The 24450-nt window shown below is 36.3% G+C and overlaps 1 protein-coding gene across 2 annotated transcripts; it reads right to left on the reverse strand.

Moving 5' to 3' along the window:
- Positions 1 to 175: 175 nt before the first annotated feature.
- Positions 176 to 23813, reverse strand: bco2a (beta-carotene oxygenase 2a). Of its 2 annotated transcripts, XR_008837832.1 has the most exons (14): positions 23525 to 23813; positions 19407 to 19460; positions 14557 to 14737; positions 13847 to 14058; positions 12506 to 12621; positions 9852 to 9954; positions 9639 to 9767; positions 9262 to 9422; positions 7974 to 8141; positions 7718 to 7855; positions 5365 to 5547; positions 4663 to 4773; positions 3938 to 4505; positions 176 to 3785 (listed from the first exon to the last, which is right to left on the reverse strand). XR_008837832.1 is itself a non-coding variant. In XM_056457910.1 (13 exons), exons 1-13 carry the CDS (start codon positions 23568 to 23570, stop codon positions 4389 to 4391), a joined length of 1719 nt encoding a protein of 572 aa, XP_056313885.1. In that variant the 5' UTR covers positions 23571 to 23813; the 3' UTR covers positions 176 to 4388. The 2 variants fall into 2 exon arrangements, 1 of the variants encoding a protein (XP_056313885.1); XM_056457910.1 differs by having other exon boundaries at positions 176 to 4505.
- Positions 23814 to 24450: the final 637 nt, after the last annotated feature.

Consider the following 24450-nt stretch of genomic DNA (forward strand, 5'->3'; position numbering starts at 1 on the left):
ATACTTTGTAGTAGCTACATTTTTGGGCTGGGGTGCCAGATTATCTTCTAAAAGTCAGTATGTGAAACGACTGAAGAAATTACTGGACATTTTCCCAATTTGCTGGGAAACATTATGAATGTTTGTTGTTGATGTTGTAGTTTTAAATTACAGTGCAGGAGGCAGCATGCAAATATGGTGTGTAAATGTTTATTTATATCATACGAATTATGATCAAGTTACAATTAAAAAAAGTACAATTTATAAGCAATTTAGAACTGTAATATAGCTTCAAAAAGTTAAATCGTGCATAATACAAATGTCTTTAAAATGTTACTTCACAAAGAGGTAGAAAACTGATACAATATGATACACATGCACCATGGTGTTAATCTTTTGTCATTTAAAGCTACAGAATGTAAACAGTTTTTGTTCAGAATTGAACACAATTATGATTTTTCCAAACTGAATTTGTCTAATCCACAATCACTGTGAAGAACACAAAGCATATATTTAGATTTGAACTATTTTAGATCTGCCCAGGAACTGTGTGGCTTGGCAAATAAACGGAGAGAAATAGTTTGCCAAAAGATACACATTGCAGCTTTAATCAAAATAATATATTTATTTTTAAATATTTATAGTTTCATTAAGGCACTTTTGGGTTTCACCACTTTTGGTTTTTTTACAAATCATGTTCTGCCTCAGGAATTACAGTATATTCTTTAAATGGGTTCTTGACTACTAATTTAAGTAAGAAGGCATCAACATTTACCCCATATTTACTCATATTAATGCAAAACATATATCTCCAAGATATGCGCATTCACATCACATTTTCTTTCCTGAAACATGCAATTTATAATTGTACTACGCTCTAGTAAAATACTACACTGGACAACTAAAATCAATTGCAAACATTGCAAAAGTGTCATGATCTGGTGTAAAGATATAGTATAAAAAATAAACTTAAAACAGAAAATGTATAAAGAAATCATATACAGCTGAAGACAATATTATTAGCCGTCCTTTGAAATTTGAATTCTTTTTCAAATATTTCCCAAATGCTGTTTAATAAAGATTATTTCAACACTTTTTTTAAACAAGTTTTAATAACTAATTTCTAGTAAGTTATTTATTTAGTATTTGCTGTGATAATAGTGCATGAAATTTTACTAGTTATTTTGCAAGATACTAGTTTTTGGCTTTAAGTGAAATTTAAATGCTCAACAGGTGAATTAGGACGCTTGGAAGACAAAAAGCTGAAAACATAAAAAATTCCTTGCTCTGTTAAACATCAATTGGGATTAAAAAAAAAACAATTTTTAAAAATTCACAGGAGTTAGCAACTTTGGAAGAGGGTTAATAATTTTGTCTTTAACTGCATGTGTCTTGCTGACAAAAGGAAGCATTTTTCCCTGAAGTCAATTTAGTAAAACATTCTACTTCTAGCTATTCACATTACCATTCCTTCCCTCTTTCTGACTCATATGCAGCAGGCTGTTTTTTAATCTTCCTCAAATAAAAGCCTCTTTGCAAAGCCTGCATTACATTGTGACAGGTCTACAAAACAATCCACTCGATCGCCAGAAACAATATAATGTTTGCCGATCAGCCCATCTTATTATTCTTATTGTTCAATACAAACAAAAGCATCTTCTGCAGCTGTTCAGAAATCATAGTATCTTTTCTTACACACTGTGACTGGGTGGGCTAAAGTTGCTGAACACCATTAAGGCATTGAAAATATGAAAATGTATGAAAGTCTGAAATGTATTGATATGAAGGCACATCACTGGATGTCTACGAAACTTGAACAGCATTGAGTTGCATTATACCATCGTCATTTTCAGGAGTTGAACTGAAAAACACTGTTCAACACTGAACTGATCCGAATCAACACTTAGGAGGAAATACCCGAAAAATGACCCATAAATTACTCACCCCAAAAGCCATCCTCAGTGTATTTGACTTTCTTCTTTCAAAACACAGTAGTTTTACCTGTAGTTATCCTGGCTTTTTAGTGCTGTATAATAGTTTTAAATAGTGGCCCTTTTTTAAGCTTCTAAAAGCATAGTAAAACTAATTTGGCCAGACAGAATCTGCTAACGTTTTTTGCTAATTCTGTGGAGAATTTTGTAAAAAAATCTGCTGATTTATTCGGAATGATTTTAGGAGTATCATAACTAACTTAATATATATGAAATAAAAAAAGAATACATTTTTAACCTTTATTTAATGTTTACAATGCAAATCCAATTGGATCTACTTATTTGGTAAACAAAGCAAGTCTCTCATATAATATTTCTACTAAAAGACAGAAAATATTACTTTACAAACTGTATTGTAAATAAATCATATGAACATCTTAATATTACTATTATTATATCACAATAAAATTAGTGAAATTAATTTAAAAACGGAATAGATATAAATTTACACACATTTACACAAGTAAATATATAGACTCAATGATGGGCTAAAAATCTGCGGAAATCTGTGGATTTCTGTGCGCGCAGATTCCGTGTGGGCCTACTCATAGGCCACCAGGGGCTTAACGCATGCCTCATGAAGTGGATCGATGTGTTTTTGTAACAAAAACTATTTCTAAACTCTTGAATTGCCAGTACTTAACAAGTTCTTGTCTGATTCGACGTACTGTATGAAGCATGATGATGTGGTTCTCCAGTTTAATCAAATACCGCTGTGCAAACATTTGAAGCTCTTCTCTTAAAATGAAATCTTCTGACATTATAGCATCTCGTTTTTTAATTTTACACTTTAGTTATCCTCCTTTGTCTACTCTGACCAGAACTTTCGATATGAATGCATTTTGCATCATATCATACGTCGAGTCAGAGAACAGTCAAGAATTGTTGAGGACGCACATTCGGCAGCTATCAGAAGTCTGAGATTTGAGTTTATAATTTAAATATTCAAGGTATTTTTGTTACAAAACATCAATCTACTTCATAAGACACTACCCAACACCATTATACAGCATGGAAGAGCCAGGATACAATTTAAAGGGCACCTATGATGAAAACCATCTTTTGTTTGGACAGAACTGTGTGCAGGTATAGTGTGTCCACAGTCATATTGGGGTGATATAAAGACAGTAAGTCTCTTTTTTTTTAATTATTATTCCTGACGTTAAAATAGGATCCAAATCCCTCCCATTTTGAGGCCCACTGCAATGTGACGTAGGAGTGCGGTTTCCCCGCCCATCGAAGTGATCTACAGCCACATATTAACATGTCTCCATACTAACGCGTATAATCATATCAACAAGACAAGACGTGCGCAAAGCAACTGGGATTAAAAGATCTGTTCAGCTCTCTGTGATCATCAATCATCATCAAATGTGATGAGTTTTACCAGTTTTTAAAATGTTTTTAAAACAGTGCATGTTTGTGATGAATTACAGCGATTTTACCATCTTTATCATAACAGCCTGTGTCATTACAATCATAAAAGAAGATGCCTCAATCGCGGTTTGTGGACTTTAAATCAAGTTTATTTTGTACATTAACATAACGGATATCCACACAGCAGTGGATACTACCTTACTGCAGTATTTCTGACGAACGTTATGTGAGATCTGCTTCCTTCATGTCTGTCCCATTGCTGTTTATCTGACAGCTCAGAGCAGAAAATTCCAATATTCTGAAAGGTATAAATAATAATCTGATGGGTGTTTTGGGCTGAAACTTTACAGACACATTCTGGAGACACAAAAGACTTATCTTAAATCTTGAAGAAGGGGTAAAATAGGTGCCCTTTAAAGCTACTCTGATAGGGTTTGTCTGAAAGAAGAAAGTCATATGTATCGAGGATGACTCAAGCTGAACAACAAAATTGCTGTCTTTGGTAGAACTGCTTGTTGCAGAGTTTAACAGTGTCCTCATTACAGTGTAATTATAGTATTGAGAAATATCGACTAACTCCATGTACTTACTGTATGGTTATGTTTCGGTCTAGTTGCATGTAATTCTGAAAAAAAGTATTACTACAGTGAGTAAATGGAATGTGTAACAAGGACACCATAAAATAAATCTTTTTAAAGCTCACTCTGTTATGGATCGCTCATTCAGTAGTTTTCTTGTTAATCTCTGCATTGATTCAGTTTGTATGGCAAAAAGTGCTATAGAAATAAACGTGACTTGACTTTACATGTTGACGCGGATATCAAAGGTCACAAATTCTGGACTAAGCTTCTTTTGGCAATGGTTTTATATGGGTGAGTTTCTGACAGAGAACTAACTGTATACAGTATATAAGGATCTCTTTAGGTTGATTTCATAGAAATATTGTTCAGTAAGTGCCTTGATAAGTGGTACTGAAGGTTAAGCATTTTGGAGAGCTACTTGTGGTTTGTTTGTGTTTTGTTGAAGTGAATCCCAAGAGCTTCATACACTGGAGTTGAAAACGCCGTGGAATCCATAAGGAATGTTGACAGGCACTTCAGCTCTTCCTAGCTCTTCAAAAGTTTTGGCATCTAGAACTAAGAGAAATGTACTCTTATCCTACAGAGAGAGAGAGAGAGAGAGAGAGAGAGAGAGAGAGAGAGAGAAGAGAAAGACAGGGCTCAGACACAAGACACATTAATAATTCTCAATATGCTTCTGAGAGCTTGCTTTCATTATAGAATAGGTGAAGAGCCCATGTAGGGCTGTGTCGTACCTTAACTGGTGTGATGATGACAGACAGAATGACTCCATCATCCTCTTCCTCAGCATTAGGTGAAGGAATGAAGACCGGCTCTGATGGGTAGAGGTCAGGCTGGCGCCAGATCTGCAAATCAATTCATGTACAATAGCAAACACACAAACACTTTTTAACGTCAACATAGGCTCATTCTGAAAACGTAGCCCAATGTACATTTCTGGACATCGTGAATTATGTAGCTAGAAGTACGTATGGCTGCATTGTTTATAAAACAAATGCTACAGGCGGTGTAACACCGTTCCTTTTCGTGCTTACCAGGAGTTAACCACGATGACTGGATCAATCTGTGGTTTTGAAAACTCTATTGGTTGAGTTTAGGGAAGGAGGAGGATGATTCAGTCGATCGGTCAGTGAGTCGACAGCGGCCTCTAGTAGATTTACGTGTGAAGAGCAGGCGTGAATGGCACTCGTGAGGAAAATTAGAGATCTCAAAAAGCGTACACAGCAATCTCTGGTGGATTCGCGAAAACAAAAACTGCAAAAAAAACGTAGCTCCTGGGACGTATTTGGCACCCTCCAGAAATGTATGTAGAGGTATGTTTTCACAATGAGCCTGGGCTTTTTAACATTGTGTGCTGAGAAAATTTTTACTCACGTTAAACGTTTTTAGAGCATTTTGGTCATTGCGATAAATCTCGGGCTTATTTTTCAACTCACCTTTAACTTTTTGGTTTCTAGATCCATCTTTATTAAGGAGTCTCCCACTAGGTGACGGAAGCCACAACCATAGTAGTATCTGTAAGGTTTGGTGTTATATTTGGCGTAGTTAATATGAGGAAACTCCAAACCCCCATAGTCTTTCAGGTCTTCACCGTAGAGATCTTCAAACGTGCAAAACACCTGAAAGAAAGATTATCCAATTGACTAAAGTTACATGGACATCAGTAATGGAAATATTTGCCTTAATCTGAATAAGACAATAATATGATTAAGGTGTTAACATGAGTTGCTTTTTAAACGTTCTTTTCATGATCCCCTTTTACATGTTACAGTATAGCACATAAACCGATTAATGTCATCGCGTCACTGCACAATTCACATTTCCTCCGGAGTTTCATGTAATTTTGGGTGCTTCATTTTTAATTGTCGACTTTAACTGCAGTTTGGCACTTTCATTCAGGAACTTTTCATGCATGCCCCCATCACAAATGAGATATTGGATGCGAGTATGAACTGCTGGAAGAGTGTTGTTTTAATGGAATTTGATACTGTACACCGTATAGGAGAAACAGCCTCCGCTTTTCACGTGCAGGTGTCTGTGGTCCTTCACTGACTTGGTAGGTGCAGAGAATAGTGTCAAACAGCCATGTGAGTATAGACTATCCTGTCGCAAATTGCGGCGAACATCCTACACGACAGGTACACGCAATTGTTCGATTGCGGTGTTTACATGTCTGTACTGCACTTCAATAATGCGACTAAAATCAGTATACTCCACGTCTTAATTCAACTTCTGTTTACATAGAAAACTCTAAATCAGTGTACTGTTTTAATCGTATTAAAGTCAGATTATTGGTGTCCATGTAAACATATTCATTGAGATGCATATTTTAAAGGCACAGTATTTTTGCTGCTAGAAACAGTGTAGTTTGATGATTCTGTGAGTGTAATCATGGGAGTTGTCATCTTCATTACATCCTACAGTACTCCTGCAGAAACCATGTTCATAAGTTAAATTATTCAAAACTTATTATCATGGTAGTACTGTATGAAGCACTAGTTAAAATGGTTGATTTCTCTGAATTTGAAGATTCTTCTGAACAAGAGATAATGTACATAAGTCAGCAAAGTATATAACACCATACTAATGTTTTTGGATATTTAAAATCTTAGATATTGTGCCTTTAAGTATAAAGATAATTTTTTAAAAACTGAATAGCTGGTGTCAGAATTTGGGATCAAAGATATTTTTGATGATTTGCAAGATGTCACTTGTGCTCATTTATTTGACACAGCAATAAAACATTTTAATAATAAATACATTGGTAACACTTTATTTTGATGGTCCATTTGAGTATTAGGAGACTGTCTGCTTAATATCTGTTGATACTGCTACTTCAACAGCCATTTAACTGACTATAAGAAGCTTTGTACATGTCAACTTACATTAACCCTAACCTGACAATCTACTAACTGAGAATTAGTTGGCATGTAGATGCAGTGTAGCTTAAATTTAACAAACGGACCATCAAAATAAAGTGTGACCAATACATTTTTGTAATAGCAAAACTAAGTATTTTCCAGTCCTCAGTATCATATGGTCCTTCACAAATATTTCGAATGTGCTAATATGGTGTTAATTTGATATTTGCAAACAATATAAACAATAAAGATTAAAAAAAAAATACTGACCCCTTAACCTCTAATCTGCAACCTACAGTATTTCCCAGTGGAAGAGCTGGCTAATATAATCAAGCAATGACATCGATGTACTATATGAAAACACATTCTATTAGACTGTCCTGGTTTTAATGTCTTAGAATTTTTGTAGAATTTTTTTATCTTCATTCATCTTAGTCCCTTTATTCATCAGGGCTCGCCACAGCAGAATAAACCGCCAACCTATCCAGCATATGTTTTAGACAGCAGATGCCCTTCCAGCTGCAACCCAGTACTGGGAAACACCCATACACTCTTGCACTCACTCACAAACATACAGCACACTACGACCAATTTAGTTTATTCAATTCACCTATAGCGCATGTCTTTGGACTGGGGGAAACCAGAGCACCCAGAGGAAACCCAAGCCAACACAGGCAGAACATGCAAACTCCACACAGAAATGCCAACTCACCCAGTCGGGACTCAAACCTTTATTGCTGTGAGGCAACAGTGCTAATGAATTTTTATCTTAACAAAAGCTTGTCTAATTGATGTATTTATTTGTTTGTGGTTTATAATTGTATATTTTTTTATTAAATGTTTTTAGCATTGTTGCTGACGTGCCATTAAATAAAAATATATGATATGATACAATGTACTGCATGTATAACTTAGTCAAAGAGGACACCTGAGTTTTAGTGCGGCAGACGGCGGTGGCGGTGCTGTCAGGACGAGTGTTAAGATTCTGTTCCAGAGGTGTTTCACTGCTGATGTGGAGCGGCAGCACAAAACGACGGGGCAGTGGCCGACTCATTGTGTTATATATCTGAGAGAGAAAAATATACACACAGAAAATTTGAAAAGAATGTTATAATAATTATATTATTAATATACATGGCAGCTGCTGTTATACAGTAATATTAAGTTAGACAGAGTGGAATCACCTCATCCAGACCCTCTCCTGACTGGCGCATGTTCTGGATCAGGAAGTTGTTTATGGCCTGTCCGTCATCGGAGCAGCACATGTCTAACATGAGGAAACCATCCTGCTCAAACGCATTGATTTGATGGAAGGTGGACAAGGCCTTGGTGTAGTACTTTACTGGCATTTCCTGCACAGAAAGACAGGCAGAGCAGTCAATTAGGTTACACTTTATAATAAGGTGAAGCAGTTACAGTATAATTTATGTAACTAATGAGTAATATTAAATAATTATATGTACAGTGCTCAGCATAATCAAGTACACCCCATTTTGAAAATGAATGTTTTTAGCCATTTCTCAGTGAATATGGGTTAGATATGGAGAGTTCATATATAAAGTGCCGTCTGATATTTCTGTCAAAAATGAAACTTTTTCTCAGCCTCCTTTGTTTATGTTGAGATATTTCACTTTAAAGACCAGGAAAATGACTTATTCTTTGCCATAAAATTGGTATTAATGAACATACACACAGGAGCCTGATAAAAATGCTAATTTTAGAGAAAGATTTTGCATCTAAAGTCTTCATATATTGGTGAATTTGAACAAAACAAAACTATTATTGAACAGATATATTTATTAAAATAATATTTTAGTCATATAACATATTTAGAAATGGAAAGATGATACAATTAAATTATGTAATATTTAATATAATTATTAAAATATTGCAAAAAAAATTACAACATACAACATTTCAACTAAATATTTATGTTTGTTTCTCTTGAATTTTACTATTTTTGAAAATATTATTTAATTTTTCCCTAACATATACATTTGGGTTACTAATTTTTGAACCATTATTGCAGTTATTTTGTTAGATTAGCTCCAGATTTGGCTCCGGTACTGACTAAACTAAAGTATATGCCCAAATATAATATTGTAAAACATCCTATATAAAATATTAATTGAAATGAGAGATTTGCTGACGGGGGCACTTATATATGCTGAGCACTGTACTTACTATACTACAGAATGTGAGTTAGGATTGGGGATTGTTACATGTTATTATGCATAATTCATTAATTACTATATTAAGTGCTACACCATCTTATTTTCATTACAAATGCAATCAAATGATGTCTTTATGCTCCACAGCTCTCAATGAAACATAAAGCCCAATCAATGCACAAATACACTCTACACTGTATGAATAAACTCAAAAGAGAGATCACAGACAGTCCATCTGCTCCTCATTGTTCTCAATGCCTCTGAGAAACACTATTGTAAATATCTTAAATTATTGTCTCACCTTTCCAGTTTGTTTGTCGATAAGGTGAAAAATGGTTTCCTGCTTGGGGTCCCAGTAAATACCCCGATTTATTGACTTGCCCCATAGTCTGCCGGTTATTATCTTAAACAGATCCATTATAATAGGCTGCTCGATGAACACTACATAGTTCTCTGACATGCCTGAAATGTTCAGGGAAATAAAATGAAGGACTTTCAGTGTTATACATTCATAAGATCACTCTATTAAGACTATATGATTATATAATTCAGAGTGCCTTACAGTTAAATGAAGCATGGCTTTATTACATACCGAAAACTGTAAATTTCATGACAGTCATTCTTCATGTCTTGTTGAGGTGGAGATAATAAATGGGACAGATTTTCAAATTCACTCACCAAAGCTGTGGTAATAGGAGGGTTTGGATTTGTCACAGGGAGCGATGGAGCATAATATTTTGGCTCCCTCTAGCGTATCCTTGGGGTCGTCTCTTTCTGGAGGGACTCTGATGATGTTGTACAAAGCACCTAGAAAACATTTCCCAGCATGAACATGACTTTTAATGCTGCTCTTAATTTGCTTAGTGCAATAGAGAAAGACAGGAATTTAACCTTTGTTTCTGTAGGAGTTGCCCATGTTGTAAGCTGTGCCGTCTGGATCAAAGTGTGGATGAGCAGTGGCACCGTTCACTGCCACAAAATTGCTCCAGTCTACCTACAAATAATCATCCTTCTTAAAGCAACAGTTCTCTAAAAACATGAAAATATTGTCACTCATTACACCCTGCGTTGTTTTAAACTTTTTAGACTTCCTTTTTGTTCCTTTTGGAGCACATATTTAGATCATTGTTATAAAATCTGAGAAATTTCAGTCTGTCAGTTGAAAGTAGGGCTGCACAATATTGGAAAAATTAACATTGCGATATTTTTTATTTTGCAATATATATTGCGATAAGAATTTATAATGTTAGATTGATTGGGATGATTCTGCAGTGGGAGTGCATCTCTATAAAATCTAATAAACAATCTATTAAATATTTGGGGTCCCTGTCCTATTTGCAGTGCATTTCTGTATTTACATATGTTGTGAGTATTTTCATGCACGCGTTTATTCAGAGATTGATGAATTAGAGCCCCTATTGTGGGTTTTTGAAAATGGCCTTCCATGCAGTGTGTAACAACTCTAAGTAAAGTGAAATATCCAGCTAAGGCTTAAATCTGAAAGTGCACCTTGTTTAAAACTATTGATTCATCTACAAAAGTGTCGACTCATAGTGTTTCGAACAAAGTGCCCCTGTAACGAGCCTTTAGCCGTGTTGGTGTGACGTCTATACGGAACTCAAGCGCCGCCCATTTGTTGCGCGGTCAGACCCGGGAAAATTTAAACCCTCGGCCCGCCAACAAACACTGTAGAAAGAAAAAGAGGAAGACAAACACTGTAGCAGATCCTGGTTGAATCATGTCGTGAAGACGCTGTGCTCTGAAGTGTGAGGGAAAGTTAGTGTTATTTTCCCCACCCAAAGATGAGGCTGTGAAGAGTCAGTAATTAAAGTTTACTTTGGCAAAAATAAAATAACTCAGCATTATAGCCCCATCCCTCTGCTGTGTTCCTGTCATTTTTCTGACCAGTGCTTCACAAATCTACAGTCTTACAACGGGGGATTCGTCGGCTGTTTGTTAAAGGAAGGATCAGAAAAACTATTGACGTATGGGACTGTCAGAGCTTGACAGGAAATTTACAGTACTCAATTCATGGATCAGTTCCTTCCTCCATTTCACAAGTGTAAGTAACTTAAGTGCAAATAAAATGGCACTAAAATGGCGTCTAAAGCCATGTTGAAAACGAGGTGCATGCCGCTTTGTTTACGAACTTAAATGCGTTTGTGAGCTCACTATCCACTGCCGTTTATCTTTGCTATGGCCACCACTAACTTTTTTTCTACGCTCATGTGGAAATACAAACTAAACATTGCATATATGCTGCGATGTGACTTGCGAATGATCACGATATCGATGCTGAAACGATATATTGTGCAGCCCTAGTTGAAAGCCAAAGCAACTTCCACTTTCAAGGCTAAAAACATCACTGACGTAGGACTCCATTGGTTTAACCTTAAATGTCATATGACATTTTAAAGATTTTAATAGGAGTTTTTTCCTGCACATTCAAGATGCAACGTGTGTGTGTGTGTGTGTGTGTGTGTGTTGTCTTTAAACTGTCCTAGAATTGCTGTCGTTTACAAACAGATGAAAAGATAATCAGTATGCAGGTATTGCCAAGGACTTCTTCAATGTTATCTTTACCTTGTGCCTTAAGAGTGGTATTTGCCAAGGTGGTCATCGTAAGGACAGAAAGCACTCATATTTCTTAACAAATAACTTAATTTGTGCTCCAGAGAAAAAAAGGAAAGTCTCACAGGCTTGGATCAACATAAGGGGGAGTAAAAGATATTTTTCCTTGGTGCTTATGTGCTTTCATTTTTGCAATCTCCGTCTCACTCCAGCCAATAGCTGGAAAATATACCTTTAGATTTAAATGAAAATATCTTAATATTAAAAAGGAAATATACATTTGATCCTATTAATATCGCTCATTGTAGACATGACGGGATGATTGATCATGAAGGAATGTGTAGTCTGGCACATTTGTTACCCACCACAGGTCAAGATTTTGTCAAGACAAAATCACATTATCTGACATAGTGACTTTTGTACCCAACAATAAAAATCGTGTGATCTGACCGGGGCTTTAGCTCACCAAAAAATTCTGATATGTCTGTTATGAATTACTCATCCTTATGTTGTTCCATTAATACAAATGTTCTTCTTTGGAACACAAATTATGATTTTTTTGTGTGAAATCAGACAGCTTTCTCATCCTCCATAGATAACAATGATTCAAAACCATTAAAGTCCGGAAAAGGAACCAAAAACATTGTAAAAACATTCCATGTGACTTCTGTCGTGCGACTGTGATCATATGAAGCTCTGAGAACACCAAAAAACCCTGTAAAAATGACTTTTTTTTAGATATTTGTTTTACAGTTATTTTCATATGGTGTACCTTTTCCGGAATTTGAACATCCTGAGACAGATGAACAACCCATTTTCATCTAAAGTCTTAATTTGCGTTCTGAAGATGAATGAAGGTCTCAGGAGATTGGAATGGCATGAGAGGGTGTAATTAATAACATTATTTTCATTTTTTTGGGTGAACTAACCCTTAAGGTGAGATTTTACATAAAAAACTAATTTTTTCATCATACCTTCTGTTTGGACTCCAAAGTCTCTGGATCCACTCTGTGCATGTAGTTTGTCTCAGTGCTGACATAATAGTCTCCCTTGTACTTAACAAAGTTGACGCTGGCATTATCTGTTGGCTCTGGAATTGGAGAGAATGAAATTAGTGTCATAAATACACTAATTTTGGTCAAATTATTTACATTTTTTTTTTACTTTAAATACTTTTAAGTGGGCCATCTGGAAGTTTGCTGAAGCCTTTTGGTGCTTCCCTTATTGAGGATCACTAACTCTAAATTAAATCATTTTTCCAGGCAAATTTTTATTTGCCCTTTATTTTTTTCATGTTGATTTTAGTTGTGTAATCAAACATATCCAAACAGAAACATCATTATGGCACTCTTACACAATACTGACACATTGAAAACCCTAATAAGTTGACTGAACTAAATTAATTCAGTAAACTTATTGCCTCAATTTAATTGTGTAATGGAGTCTCCCAAAACTTGCATATTTAAGTTCGATTAACTTGTCGGTTTTGTAGACTATACTTAAATTGTTCAGTTCACCAAATGTAAATATGCAAATTTTGTAGCCATTTATTCACATTATGATGAGTAATTATACCTGAAGCCATTTGTTTTCTGATTTTAAAAAAGACCTTGCACTTAAAAGTATGCACATTTTAGAATTTTACAGTCAAGACTACATTTGTGAAAATGACCTATTATTTTTCAAAGGATTAATTATGATTTTGAGCTCAAAACACTTGAAATCTTAAGTTTATGCAGTTTCATGGTACATAAGTTAAATTAACTCATATTTTTAAGTGATAGGACCAAAATACAAAATTTTAGGATTATGTTCAGTCAACGTTACTTAATTGTTTAAGTAAAGACAACATTAGGGTTTACAGTGCAGTTTAATAACAACTGTACTTTCTCTCCATCGACGAGACTGTTTAATCATTTCTTGAGGCATTGATTTTATAAATGGTTGCACAATATTTTATCCTTTTTATAGAAAATCCCATATTCAACAGTATAACTATCAGTGTCCAGGACATCCTGCCAGCTGCAGCTCAACACTTCAGTTTTAGGGTTACTTCAGTTCATCTTAATTGAGTGCTTGTGGTGTCTGATTTAAATGTGGACTGGTAATAACAGACGTACAGTTGTTTGTCTAAGACACTTGGATGTTTCCACTGACCGTTCCAGTCTTGCTCTTGAGAAAGACCCTCGAGACACATTCCTCTTAACTCTTTCATAAACACTTTTATAATTGATGTCTAAAATAGCTTTTGGAAACGATTGAATCTTCAAGATCCACAACAAATAAACCAAATTCATCATCTGTATTTTACGTACTTAACACCTCAAATCTGGAGAGGAAGCGCTGAAATATGTTCTTGCAGGGATCAGGTAGAGCCACAGTGCCAAACTCAGACACCATGATGCGGTTTCTCTCACTGCTCTTCTTGTATGAGTCGCTTTGCAAAAAGCGGCTTCTGTATGTCACCTGACCGTCTTCGATCTGAAAGCGATGCATCAAGGCCATGCCATCAAACCAGTGGTTATAGCTGAGGAAGCATTTACATGAGCAAAGGTGAGCCGTAATATGCCTGAATAACTTTAAATGATTTTTAATTAATATTATGATCCATGCAACCACAAATTGAAATTTAGACCATCTCCACCACTGCATGTCTCAAATTACAAATTCCTGATTAAACCACTGTAACAGAGATTATACACTGTAAACAATTTACAGTTGAATTTACAGTAATGTACTGTAAATGAACTACAGCAAAAATACTGTATTTACATTATTTATCTTGCTGTATATGTATTTACAGAATTATATGTATACAGAATATATATGTAAAATATACAGTAATTTTCACAATGCAAGTTTAAAATACAGTACATACTGCACGACTGTCATACAGTTTATATTAAGGTACTGTGTCATTTACAAAAACCGCTAAGAGTGTATATATAATTTCGGTTCAAGTATTTTATTATTCTTCATATTGTACTGATGAATCTTTTTGTAAGCACAATCTTCATTTACTCACCACTGATTCCCAAACTCAAACTTTCCCGGTCCATTTCGCAGCAGACTGCCATGTATCCACGTTGGGATGGTGCCTGTAACCGTGGTGGCAATGGGCTCAAGTGTCTCCTCTCCTGAACTCACCAGTGGTGTGATGTTTGGCAGCCCTTGCACTTTTGTGAAGTATGTTTTCTGAGCAGCAGCTGCAAAAATTCACACAGAGTATGCAGTATGAATAATGATAAAGATGCATCTGTGCAGTATTTTATGAAGATCCATTGAATAGTGCAGCATTTGACAGAAAATTTTGAGTCTTTGTCTTTTGACTAAAATGCCATTTAGTTTTGGTCATATTAGTCTTCTGAATTGTTGTTTTAGTTGTAGTAGACTGAAAGTCCTGGCATTTTAGTTTAGTTTCAGTTAATTACATATTGGCCATAGGATTATTATCATTAACTAACCTTAAAATCAATCTAATTTGTCTGTTAGGTTTGTCTTTTCATTTAAGATTTATCTGTACATTAATGTGTTTGTCAGCAGCGGTTGTCAGAGTACTGTACAACTGACCATTAAACCACAATTTGAAATGTAACATGAGGACGGGGAAGGACAGAGTAGCTCCTCCCACATAAAAAACAACCAATAACATTTAGCTTTTATCACAGCTCTGCTTGTGAGAGTGGTTGAGCTCAAGTGCATATAGCAATAGCATCAAGGGGCGAGACATGTCAGATACCAATCATTTGATTAGTCATAAGTCTTGATGAGAACCAATGAGGAGATTTGATGAGGAGACCAAAAAAGTTTTATCCATTTAGGTGAGGGATGAGTAAACTCAGTCCTGGAGGGCAGGTGTCCTACAAATTTCAGCTCTAACCCTAATCAAACACACCGGCCTATCTGGGGATCTTGAAGACACAGATTTGCAATTTCAGATGTGTTTGATTAGTAATGGAGCAAAACTCTGCAGGACTCCAGACCCTCCAGGACCATGTTTGCCCATCCCTAATTTAGGTGGAAGAACCAATGCAAGCTTTAGATGTTCATATATTCCTAATGAAAATTTTGCCACTATTTTGGAGCTAACTAGTTTAGAGATATTCTTAAGACTAACATACTGATACTTTCACCTAAAAAAATTATTATTGTGATTTCATGGTGTCCTTAGGCTCAAGTATTGAAACTGCATAACAACATCATTGCATTGTGAGTTCTCCTTCCAGAGGGGAACTTCAATGGTATGTGGAAACTTCCACAATGGGGATTTCGTCAGAAAGAGTATAAAAACGGGCAAATGAAATGCCAATGAGTTGGCAGCGTCAGCATGCACAGCTGGCGCTACTTACAATTAATCTTGTATATAAGCGCCGCACATGCCAAGCTGAGGCATCCTTTTTGCTTCAGATCCTTTCTCGAAGCTTCTGTGAGAGTTCATGATGGTTTCTCCAGCTGTTTCTACCTGGTCCAGAATGCGTGTTACGCGGCAGCAGACGGTCGAGCTGGGTTTCTCTCTTGCCTGGCGTTCTTTGGGTCCGGTCCTCTTGAGTGGTATGTATTGTTGCTAAGTTCCCTAAAAGAGCAACACGGTTGTGCAGCGCATCTTTTTCAAGATGTTGCTCCGACCGTGCGTTTCTGGATGCGGTGGTTTCCTGTCACGGGCCATGGGTCTGGAGATGGTTCATCTCCCAGCGCCGCGGCCAGGCTGCACGAGGGTGGTTCTGACCCAGGCTTGTTACATGAGCTCCGCACCGCAATCGTCTATGCTCTTTGGACCACTAAGTCCGCTGCATTTACACTGGGGAGGACGATGGGCACATTAGTGGTCCAGGAGCGCCACCTCTGGATAAACCTGGCAGATATGTGCGATGTCGACAAAGTCCGCTTTTTTGGCTCGCCCATATCGCAGGCTGGCCTGTTTGGCGACACCGTCGGTAAGTTTACCCAGGAATTCACGATGGTGAAGGAGCAGTCGGATGTGATGGGCAATGTCATCTACCGGCGGGAACGTTAGACCGCTCCTCCTGCCGAACCATCCACATCCACTGCTCCTTGCCGAGGGCACCCACCTACGAGAACTGCCCCGCCCCTGCCTGCACCTCCGGCCAAGCAGCAGCATTGAGCACCTCATAAGCAGATAGCCCCCTCGCCCCAGAGTGCCATTAAGTCCGGTAAATGGAGCGCAAAGGATCCCTGAGATGGGCCATCCGGAGAAGAGGAAATTTGCTCTTTCCCCGGCGGAGGGCCGGGCCCCACAACCAACGCCGTTCTCAATGCCACCAAAATTTCAATGAAAAAGCATTTTTCCCCTTCCCCTGATGTGACAGCCCAAACACTGCCAGTCTGGGATGCTATGCCTTCCAGCTCGCAGGATCAGTGCACTTCGCCAGTGGTTCGAGAGGTGTGGGAAGACGTTCTCCCTTCTCTCACACTTCCAGCCCCTCCTCCAGAGCCTGTGTGCGAGGTGAGAATGAGTCTCTCGCCTCCTGCTCTTCCACGGGACCCCAGCGCTCCTCAGATCAACCCTCCCACTCTGCGCCACCCCACTGCTGGTAAGTCAGTGATCGTAGCGATGAAGCCATTAGCGAGAACTTTACCTGCCTGGTTAGCGCGGGCCAGCCCTTCGCAGTGGCTCATACGCACGATCAGACTCGCTATGCGATTCAATTCACGAAACGGCCTTCCAAGTTCACGGGTGTGTATTTCACCTGGGTCAGCTCTGTATCCGTCCCTGTCTTGCGAGAGGAGATTCCTGTCCTCCTGGTGAAGCCGGTCCCTCCAGCCGAGATGAAGATGAGCAGAGGGAGCGTTGTTGGCATGCCTACTGGTCAGCCCACGTTCTGGGTATAGGTGCCTGCTATGTGCGATCCCCACTGGCGATCCCATATGCTCAATTAGCCAGGTTGTAGTCCCCCCTCCTAGGCGGGCTCGTGTCCTCCCTCCCGCTAAACATCTTTTCCATATGAGTACTCCCCCTTCTCAGGGCTAGTCCATATGTCTTCCTGTCACCATGTCTCCTCCCTATCGGGACTGCACACTTTCCCAATGTACTGTCATATTAAAATTCCTAGAAATTAATTAGATGCATTGCGACTCGCGAAAAAAAAACTTCTGTAGAAGTGAGATAAGTAAGGGCCAGGGAACGCGTTGGAAGACTGCTCCTCTGGTGATGCAGGTGCGCTCACGCTCTCGGCTTGGTATAATCTCTCATCGGGCGCAAGGTAAGGTTCAATCATTGTGGCATTTTCCACAGATTTCCCCATTGTGGAAGTTTCCACATAGCATTGAAGTTCCCCTCCCGAAGGAGAACGCTCCGGTTACTAAGGTAACCCTCGTTCTCTGAGGGGGGAAACGGAAATGCTATGTTCCTTCGCCACAATGATTGCCCCTTGGCTGTTGGGCGTGAAAGGCTCTTTAGCTAAAAAAGGATGCTGCAGCTTGGCACGTGCGGCACATATATTCCAAGATTAATTGTAAGTAGCGCCAGCTGTGCATGCTGACGCTGCCAACTCATTGGCATTTCATTGGCCCATTTATATATTCTTTCAGATGATTGAATTCTGACGAAATCCCCACAGTGGAAGTTTCCACATAGCATTGAAGTTACCCCCCTCGTGGAACGAGGGTTACTTTTGTAACAGGAGTGATCTCCATAGGCTTTTTCTAATATCAAACACGTTCATATATTTTGCATAACAACTAGGGTCCGTTTTTAGGGTTTGTTTGGTTTGTCTATCTGATAAAAAAAATCCACAAGCAAAATGCAATACAAAATGAACACAATATAGCAACGATACTAAAATAAAAAGTGCTTTTCAGGTTTCTGTGTACCAACAGTAGTTTTCAGTTATATTAACTAAAAAATATAATCAAGTAACACTGCATACTGTATATAATCTTCACTGTTTAAATTAATAAAGGTTAATCATTGCTGAGCTATAACTATTTAGTCAAGAGCAGGGAGTGATTTCATTATCTTTGTTCTGTCATTAATATTCAAAACAGAGACAGCAGGAATAAGATGTTTTTACTTTAAGATGCAGCACAATGAGAAAACTAGAGGCAAGGCAATATCCTGCAATATCCTAACAACATCAGTGAATTGCACTATAGACTTTTTCCACTAACATATTAAACTGTGTTGCATTTTGAAATTGCTAAACAACAACATCAAGTTTGTTGTTTTTGTTGCACATAAAGGTAATAGTATGTAACAACATTTGTTAAATGTATTTTTTTGACAAAGCAGAATCTTACATATGGTATTGGACATTTCATTGTGGATGCATTTTGTAAGCTTAAAAGCAATCACAACAGATGAGGAAACTGACCAATCAGAATGGGTAGTCTCTCAAAAACAAGGGGTATAGAAAGACCAATTTTCATACATTGTGAGAAAAGAGCTGATGCTGCAAAGTATAAGGAAAAACCTCAAAAACAGAATTAAAATATCATTATAGGGGTCTTTTAAATAACTGTGTAAGTAGCAAATTTGCAGTCAACTGCTCTGGCCTTCACTGTTTAGGTCAGCAAAAAGAAACAAAATAAAGGATTAAAGCCAACAAAAGACTGAGTTACAATAGAGTCAGCGATATAACAATGAGAAGCATTACCTCTATAAAATGGTCCCTCTCAACTTTATACACTCACATGTACTGCGATACACAGATGCATAAATAATGAAGCATGGACTCTAGTCAGAGTTCTGAGAAATGTACAGTTCAAAATTAAATTCTGTAATTGATCTTTAAGCTGTAAATGCAAGCAGATTTAAAAGTAACACTCAAAAGCCACTGGACTCAATGCACATCACACTCTCTACTATGAATACAGTAGCAGCTGCTTTCATACAGGCATTTGTGCTTGGATTCTTACCAATTGATTGAGACTTAAAGCGGGACATCCTGTAGAGAGATGCGACGCTGCACCCTTGATGAGAACAGAGGATGAAGAAGAATATATTACAAACTGTGAAGAGCAATAAAAACTGTGCACACAGAGGGGAGGAGACAAGCTCACTTTACGTAAGGCAGATCTTCTGCCAGCTTTGTTACATCATAGCATTACATGACACAGCACTGAAGGGGAGGGTGGTGTATAAATAAATATCAACTAAAGAGAGCATGAACAATTTGCTTATTCATGTATATATGTATGTACAAGTTTCCATGTGCAGTTGAAGTCAGAATTATTAGCCCCCCTGTTTATTTTTTTCCCCAATTTCTGTTTAAGGGAGAGAAGGTTTTTTTTCAACACATTTCTAAACATAATAGTTTTAATAACTCATTTCTAATACCTGATTTATTTAATCTTTGCCATGATGACAGTAAATAATATTTGACTAGATATTTTTCAAGACACTTCTAAACAGCTTAAAGTGACATTTAAAGGCTTAACTAGGTTAACTGGGCAGGTTAGGGTAATTAGGCAAGTTGTTGTTCAACGATGGTTTATTCTGTGGATTATCAAAAAAAAAATACAGCTTAAAGGGGCTAATAATTTTGACCTTAAAAAAGTTTTTAATAACTTAAAAACTGCTTTTATTCTAGTCAAAACAAAACAAATAAGACTTTCTCCAGAAGAAAAAATATTATCAGACATACTGTGAAAATGTCCTTGCTCTGTTAACATAATTTAGGAAATATTTAAAAAAGAAAGAAAAAAAATCAATGGGGTTCTAATAATTCTGACTTCAACTTTATGTATGTATTTATTTAGCTTATTCACATGCATGAGTTCATAAGCTTAATGGTTCACATCAGTTGGTAATTTTTCCTCCAGTGCAGAAAAACAAGTTTGTATAGCATCATGTAACACATAAATACTGACGTTGATGAGGTTATTATTAATTATGTAAATATTTAATGTTACAAACACATAGACTTTAAATGACTAATGCAAACAACATTAGCCACTATACGTTCCAAAGTATTCTGAATGCTCTTTAGTGATAAACTAAAGTGTTTTTTATATTAAAAGGAATAAAAAGACATTAAACATAAAGAGTTCAGAAGCAAAAAGTGCCATCTGGAATTTCTTTTCTACAATGAGCATTTTTCTTAGCCTCTTTTGTTTGTTTTCAGTTATTTCATGTTAAAAGCAATGAAAATAACTTATTAATTGCCATAAAATTGAAATGACTGAATCAAGACATGGGAGCCTGAGAAAAATGCTAATTTTAGAAGAAAATTTTAGATGATACTTAGAGTTTTTTTTGCATCTGAACCCTTCATATTTAATCCATCAAACATTTAACTCAGTGGAAAAACAGTCTGACTAGACGCCTCTTTACTTAAACTTTTTACTTGAACTTATTGAAGGTTTGTGTTATTTTAAAGTTTGTTTGTTTTTTATCACAGCAATTTTCTTGCTACAGTCTCTAAAAAAAGAGAGATGGGTAATTCGGTTTCAGCATACAGCATCATTGAAAACCTTACCTTTAATTATCTCTGATGGAAAGACCACATATTGTAACATTCAAAAGATATGGCAAATTATAGGCTTATCCATATTTTCATTTTTAATGATCTGAATTATAGTTTCAGAGAAGCAAATCAAAGTTGTTTTATTATTGTTTTGAAAGACATATTTAATCCAAAATAAATAAATTCATTATGATTATATGACACTTAATTTGTTTAGCAATTTCTTAACAAAAAATAAAATCTTTGTATTACCAAACCTACATATACATTTATTCACTATTAATGTGAATTTGCGTAGCGTTTTGCGGGATTTGGTGAAGTCTGTGGAAGTGAGTTGCACTTAATGTCATTACACTTATTGTCATTTGTTATGTGCTGAGTTTTGTTTACATTTTGAAAAGACACTAGATTGTGACATAAAATCACATCCCCCGCAAAATATATGCTTTATCAGACTGTGCACAGCATAAGAGTTCAAATCACTTTGGAAAATTTTTGTTTTAATGGTCCGCTTTAGACATTACCGCAGTCAAGTGAGCCGCCACATAAAAACAAACGGTCAAGCTAGCCGCCTCATGTATTTTAATGCACGTCTGTTTGTGGAATTACGGTACAGAATCTAGCGCAGCCAAAACCCTCACAAAGACATATATTTCAGCGGTTTTTGGCTAAATGTGTCTGGTAAAAAAAAAAAATGCATTAATTAAAATCAAAAATGTACTTTTTAAAATAAATATGAAAATATAGAACATTGAATATTTTATTGCAGAGTTTTGGAGTTTTGCAAAAGTCTGCCAAAATAATTTAACACTGATCGAATTCATGCTTTTTTCACTGATATTAATAATTTCTTTTTAGAGTTGACATGACATTTATGCTAATTTACAAGGCAAAAAATGAAGTCTGCAAAAACACATCTGTTTTTTCTACTGCTATTGATGAGAATTCTGCCATAATTGGCATGAAATATTCAATTAATTCTATTTCAGGATGAACTTGATTCAATTTCCATGTCAAAGGTGATTGGCATGTACAGCTGAATATGGCAGGAAAATAAAGGCAAAGTCTGCAAGAATACATTACTGATCATTTCCTGCTTTTTCTACATGCACTAATAAAGTTTCTTCAGAGTTGACAAGACATTTTCAATAAATTCTAATTCAGGATGACCTTGACTCTTTCCATGGGAAATTTCATTGACATTTACAGCTGAATTTTGCAGAAAAATTAAGATAAAGTATGGAGTAGTACATTACGTAACTGATCCTTTCTTGCTTTTTCTACTGCTATAACTAAAATTCCTTCAGAGTTGACATGAAATGTTTAATGGACTCTAATTCAGGATGACCTTGACTCTTTCCATGCCAACTTTCATTTGGATTTACAGCTGAATTTGGCAAAAAAATAAAGGCAAAGTTTTCAAAAGTACATTACATCACTGATCATCTCATGCTTTTCTACCTGAACGATAAAATGCTTTTAGAGTTGACATGCAGTTTTCAATAACTTTTAATTCAGGATGACCTTGGCTCTATCTATGCCAAAGTTCATTGGGATTTACAGCTCAATTTTGCAGAAAAATAAAGATAAAGTATGCAAAAGTAGAATTGTTCAACAATTTATTCTTCAGAATGACCTTCACTGATCATAACATAACTTTTTTCTTATGGCTTTTCATGCTTTGGCATTAACATGATGTTTTTATTAAATACTCTATTAAAAATAAGATTCTGTCCATTTCAAGTTTCAGACGGTTTTATGATAAACATTTTATATAAAGTATTTTAAAATACATGACAACACACCTAATTTCATATTCTTCATTCATTTTCTTTTAGGCTTAGTCCCTTTATTAATCCGGGGTTGCCGCAGCGGTCATTTTTTTGCCTTGTAAATTAGCATAAATGTCATGTCAACTCATAAAGAAATTATTAATATCAGTGAAAAAAGTATGAATTCGATCAGTGTTAAATTATTTTGGCAGACTTTTGCAAAACTCCAAAACTCTGCAATAAAATATTCAATGTTCTATATTTTCATATTTATTTTAAAAAGTACATTTTTGATTTTAATTAATGCATTTTTTTTTTCTTTTTACCAGACACATTTAGCCAATAACAGCTGAAATATCTCTTTGTGAGGGTTTTGGCAGCGCTAGCTTCTGTACCGTAATTGCACAAACAGAAGTGCATTAAAATACATGAGGCGGCTAGCTTGACCGGTTGTTCTCATGTGGCGGCTCACTTGACTGCGGTTAGACATTCTGACCACATGTAACTTTGCAACAATCATTAGTCATTAGATTGTACGCATAATATTTGCTTGATGTTGATAGTGCCTCCGTCAGACATTCACCATATGTAGCTTTGCAAGTATGTCGAGTTAGCTGAAATGTGTTTGCAAAGTTACTTACTTTATTGTCAGCAGAATGTCAAAACGAAACCACAGAAAAGTGTAACCAATATTGAACATTGTCTGTATTTCAGTTTAAAATTGTCACAATGCTGAGTTAGTGACTTACAAAACATAACAGCGAAGTTAGGCTAAGATTAGCAGTCAAAGACTTACCTTTCCTGCTCCTAAATGCATTTTTAAGCATACTTAATGTTGTCATGATTAACTTATACACAGCATATATTGTACTAGAGAATGCTGCTAAGTAGGATCATATTATTATTTGCGCTCGACGGAGCAGAATGACCTACTTTACGTGCACTTCAACCCTGATTAACTTTCACTTCCTGTTTATGAACCAACATTATTCTTTCCCTCACTGTTCTTATGCTGTACACCATCTGATTTAGTGCTTTGAGCCTGTAAAGTAATACTACATACAATATTATGATGGAAATGTGTAGTTTCTATTGACAACACAATGCAATGTCTGCCAATTAAAGATACATTTTTTATTTTTAAACATGAGCCATGTTCTCTGACAGCCTCATATTACAGGTATTTTAAATGCTCAATTATAATCATGTTTTAAAAATAATAATAAATTATTGGCCAGTTATTATATTATGATGAATCTGAATTGGTAACTGCAGCTGGCAATGGATTGACATTTATTCACTATAAAATAAACATCTCTACACTGCAAAAAAAGAGAAGCTTTTCTTAATTAGTTTTTGTCTCGTTTCTAGTCCAAATATCTAAAAAATGTTAAATCAAAAAACATTTTCTAGACCAGTAAAAAATATATAGTTTTGTGTTCAGAAATAAGTCGAATTTTCTCCTTGAAACAATTTAAATAATCTGCCAATGGGATAAGTAAAATAATTCTGACTTGTTATTTCAGAAATACTGTATTTTTACTTCTAGAACAGGGGTGCGCAAACTCGGTCCTGGAGGGCCGGTGTCCTGCAGTTTAGCTCCAGCTCTGATCAAACACACCTGCTTATAGATAATTAGTGATCTTGGAGACACTGATTAGCATGTTCAGGTGTGTTTGATTAGAGTTGAAGCTAAACTATGCAGGACACCGGCCCTCCAGG

This window comes from Danio aesculapii, chromosome 5 (genome assembly GCF_903798145.1).
Source record: "Danio aesculapii chromosome 5, fDanAes4.1, whole genome shotgun sequence".
Taxonomy (NCBI): Eukaryota; Metazoa; Chordata; class Actinopteri; order Cypriniformes; family Danionidae; genus Danio; species Danio aesculapii.

Coding starts and splice junctions, on each gene's coding strand:
- bco2a (XM_056457910.1), bottom strand. CDS start 23,570: ATGACAACATTAAGTATGCTTAAAAATGCATTTAGGAGCAGGAAAG. Junction 19,461..23,524: donor TGCATTTAGGAGCAGGAAAG/GTAAGTCTTTGA, acceptor GTTCTCATCAAG/GGTGCAGCGTCGCATCTCTC. Junction 7,856..7,973: donor CAGGAGAGGGTCTGGATGAG/GTGATTCCACTC, acceptor TTTCTCTCTCAG/ATATATAACACAATGAGTCG.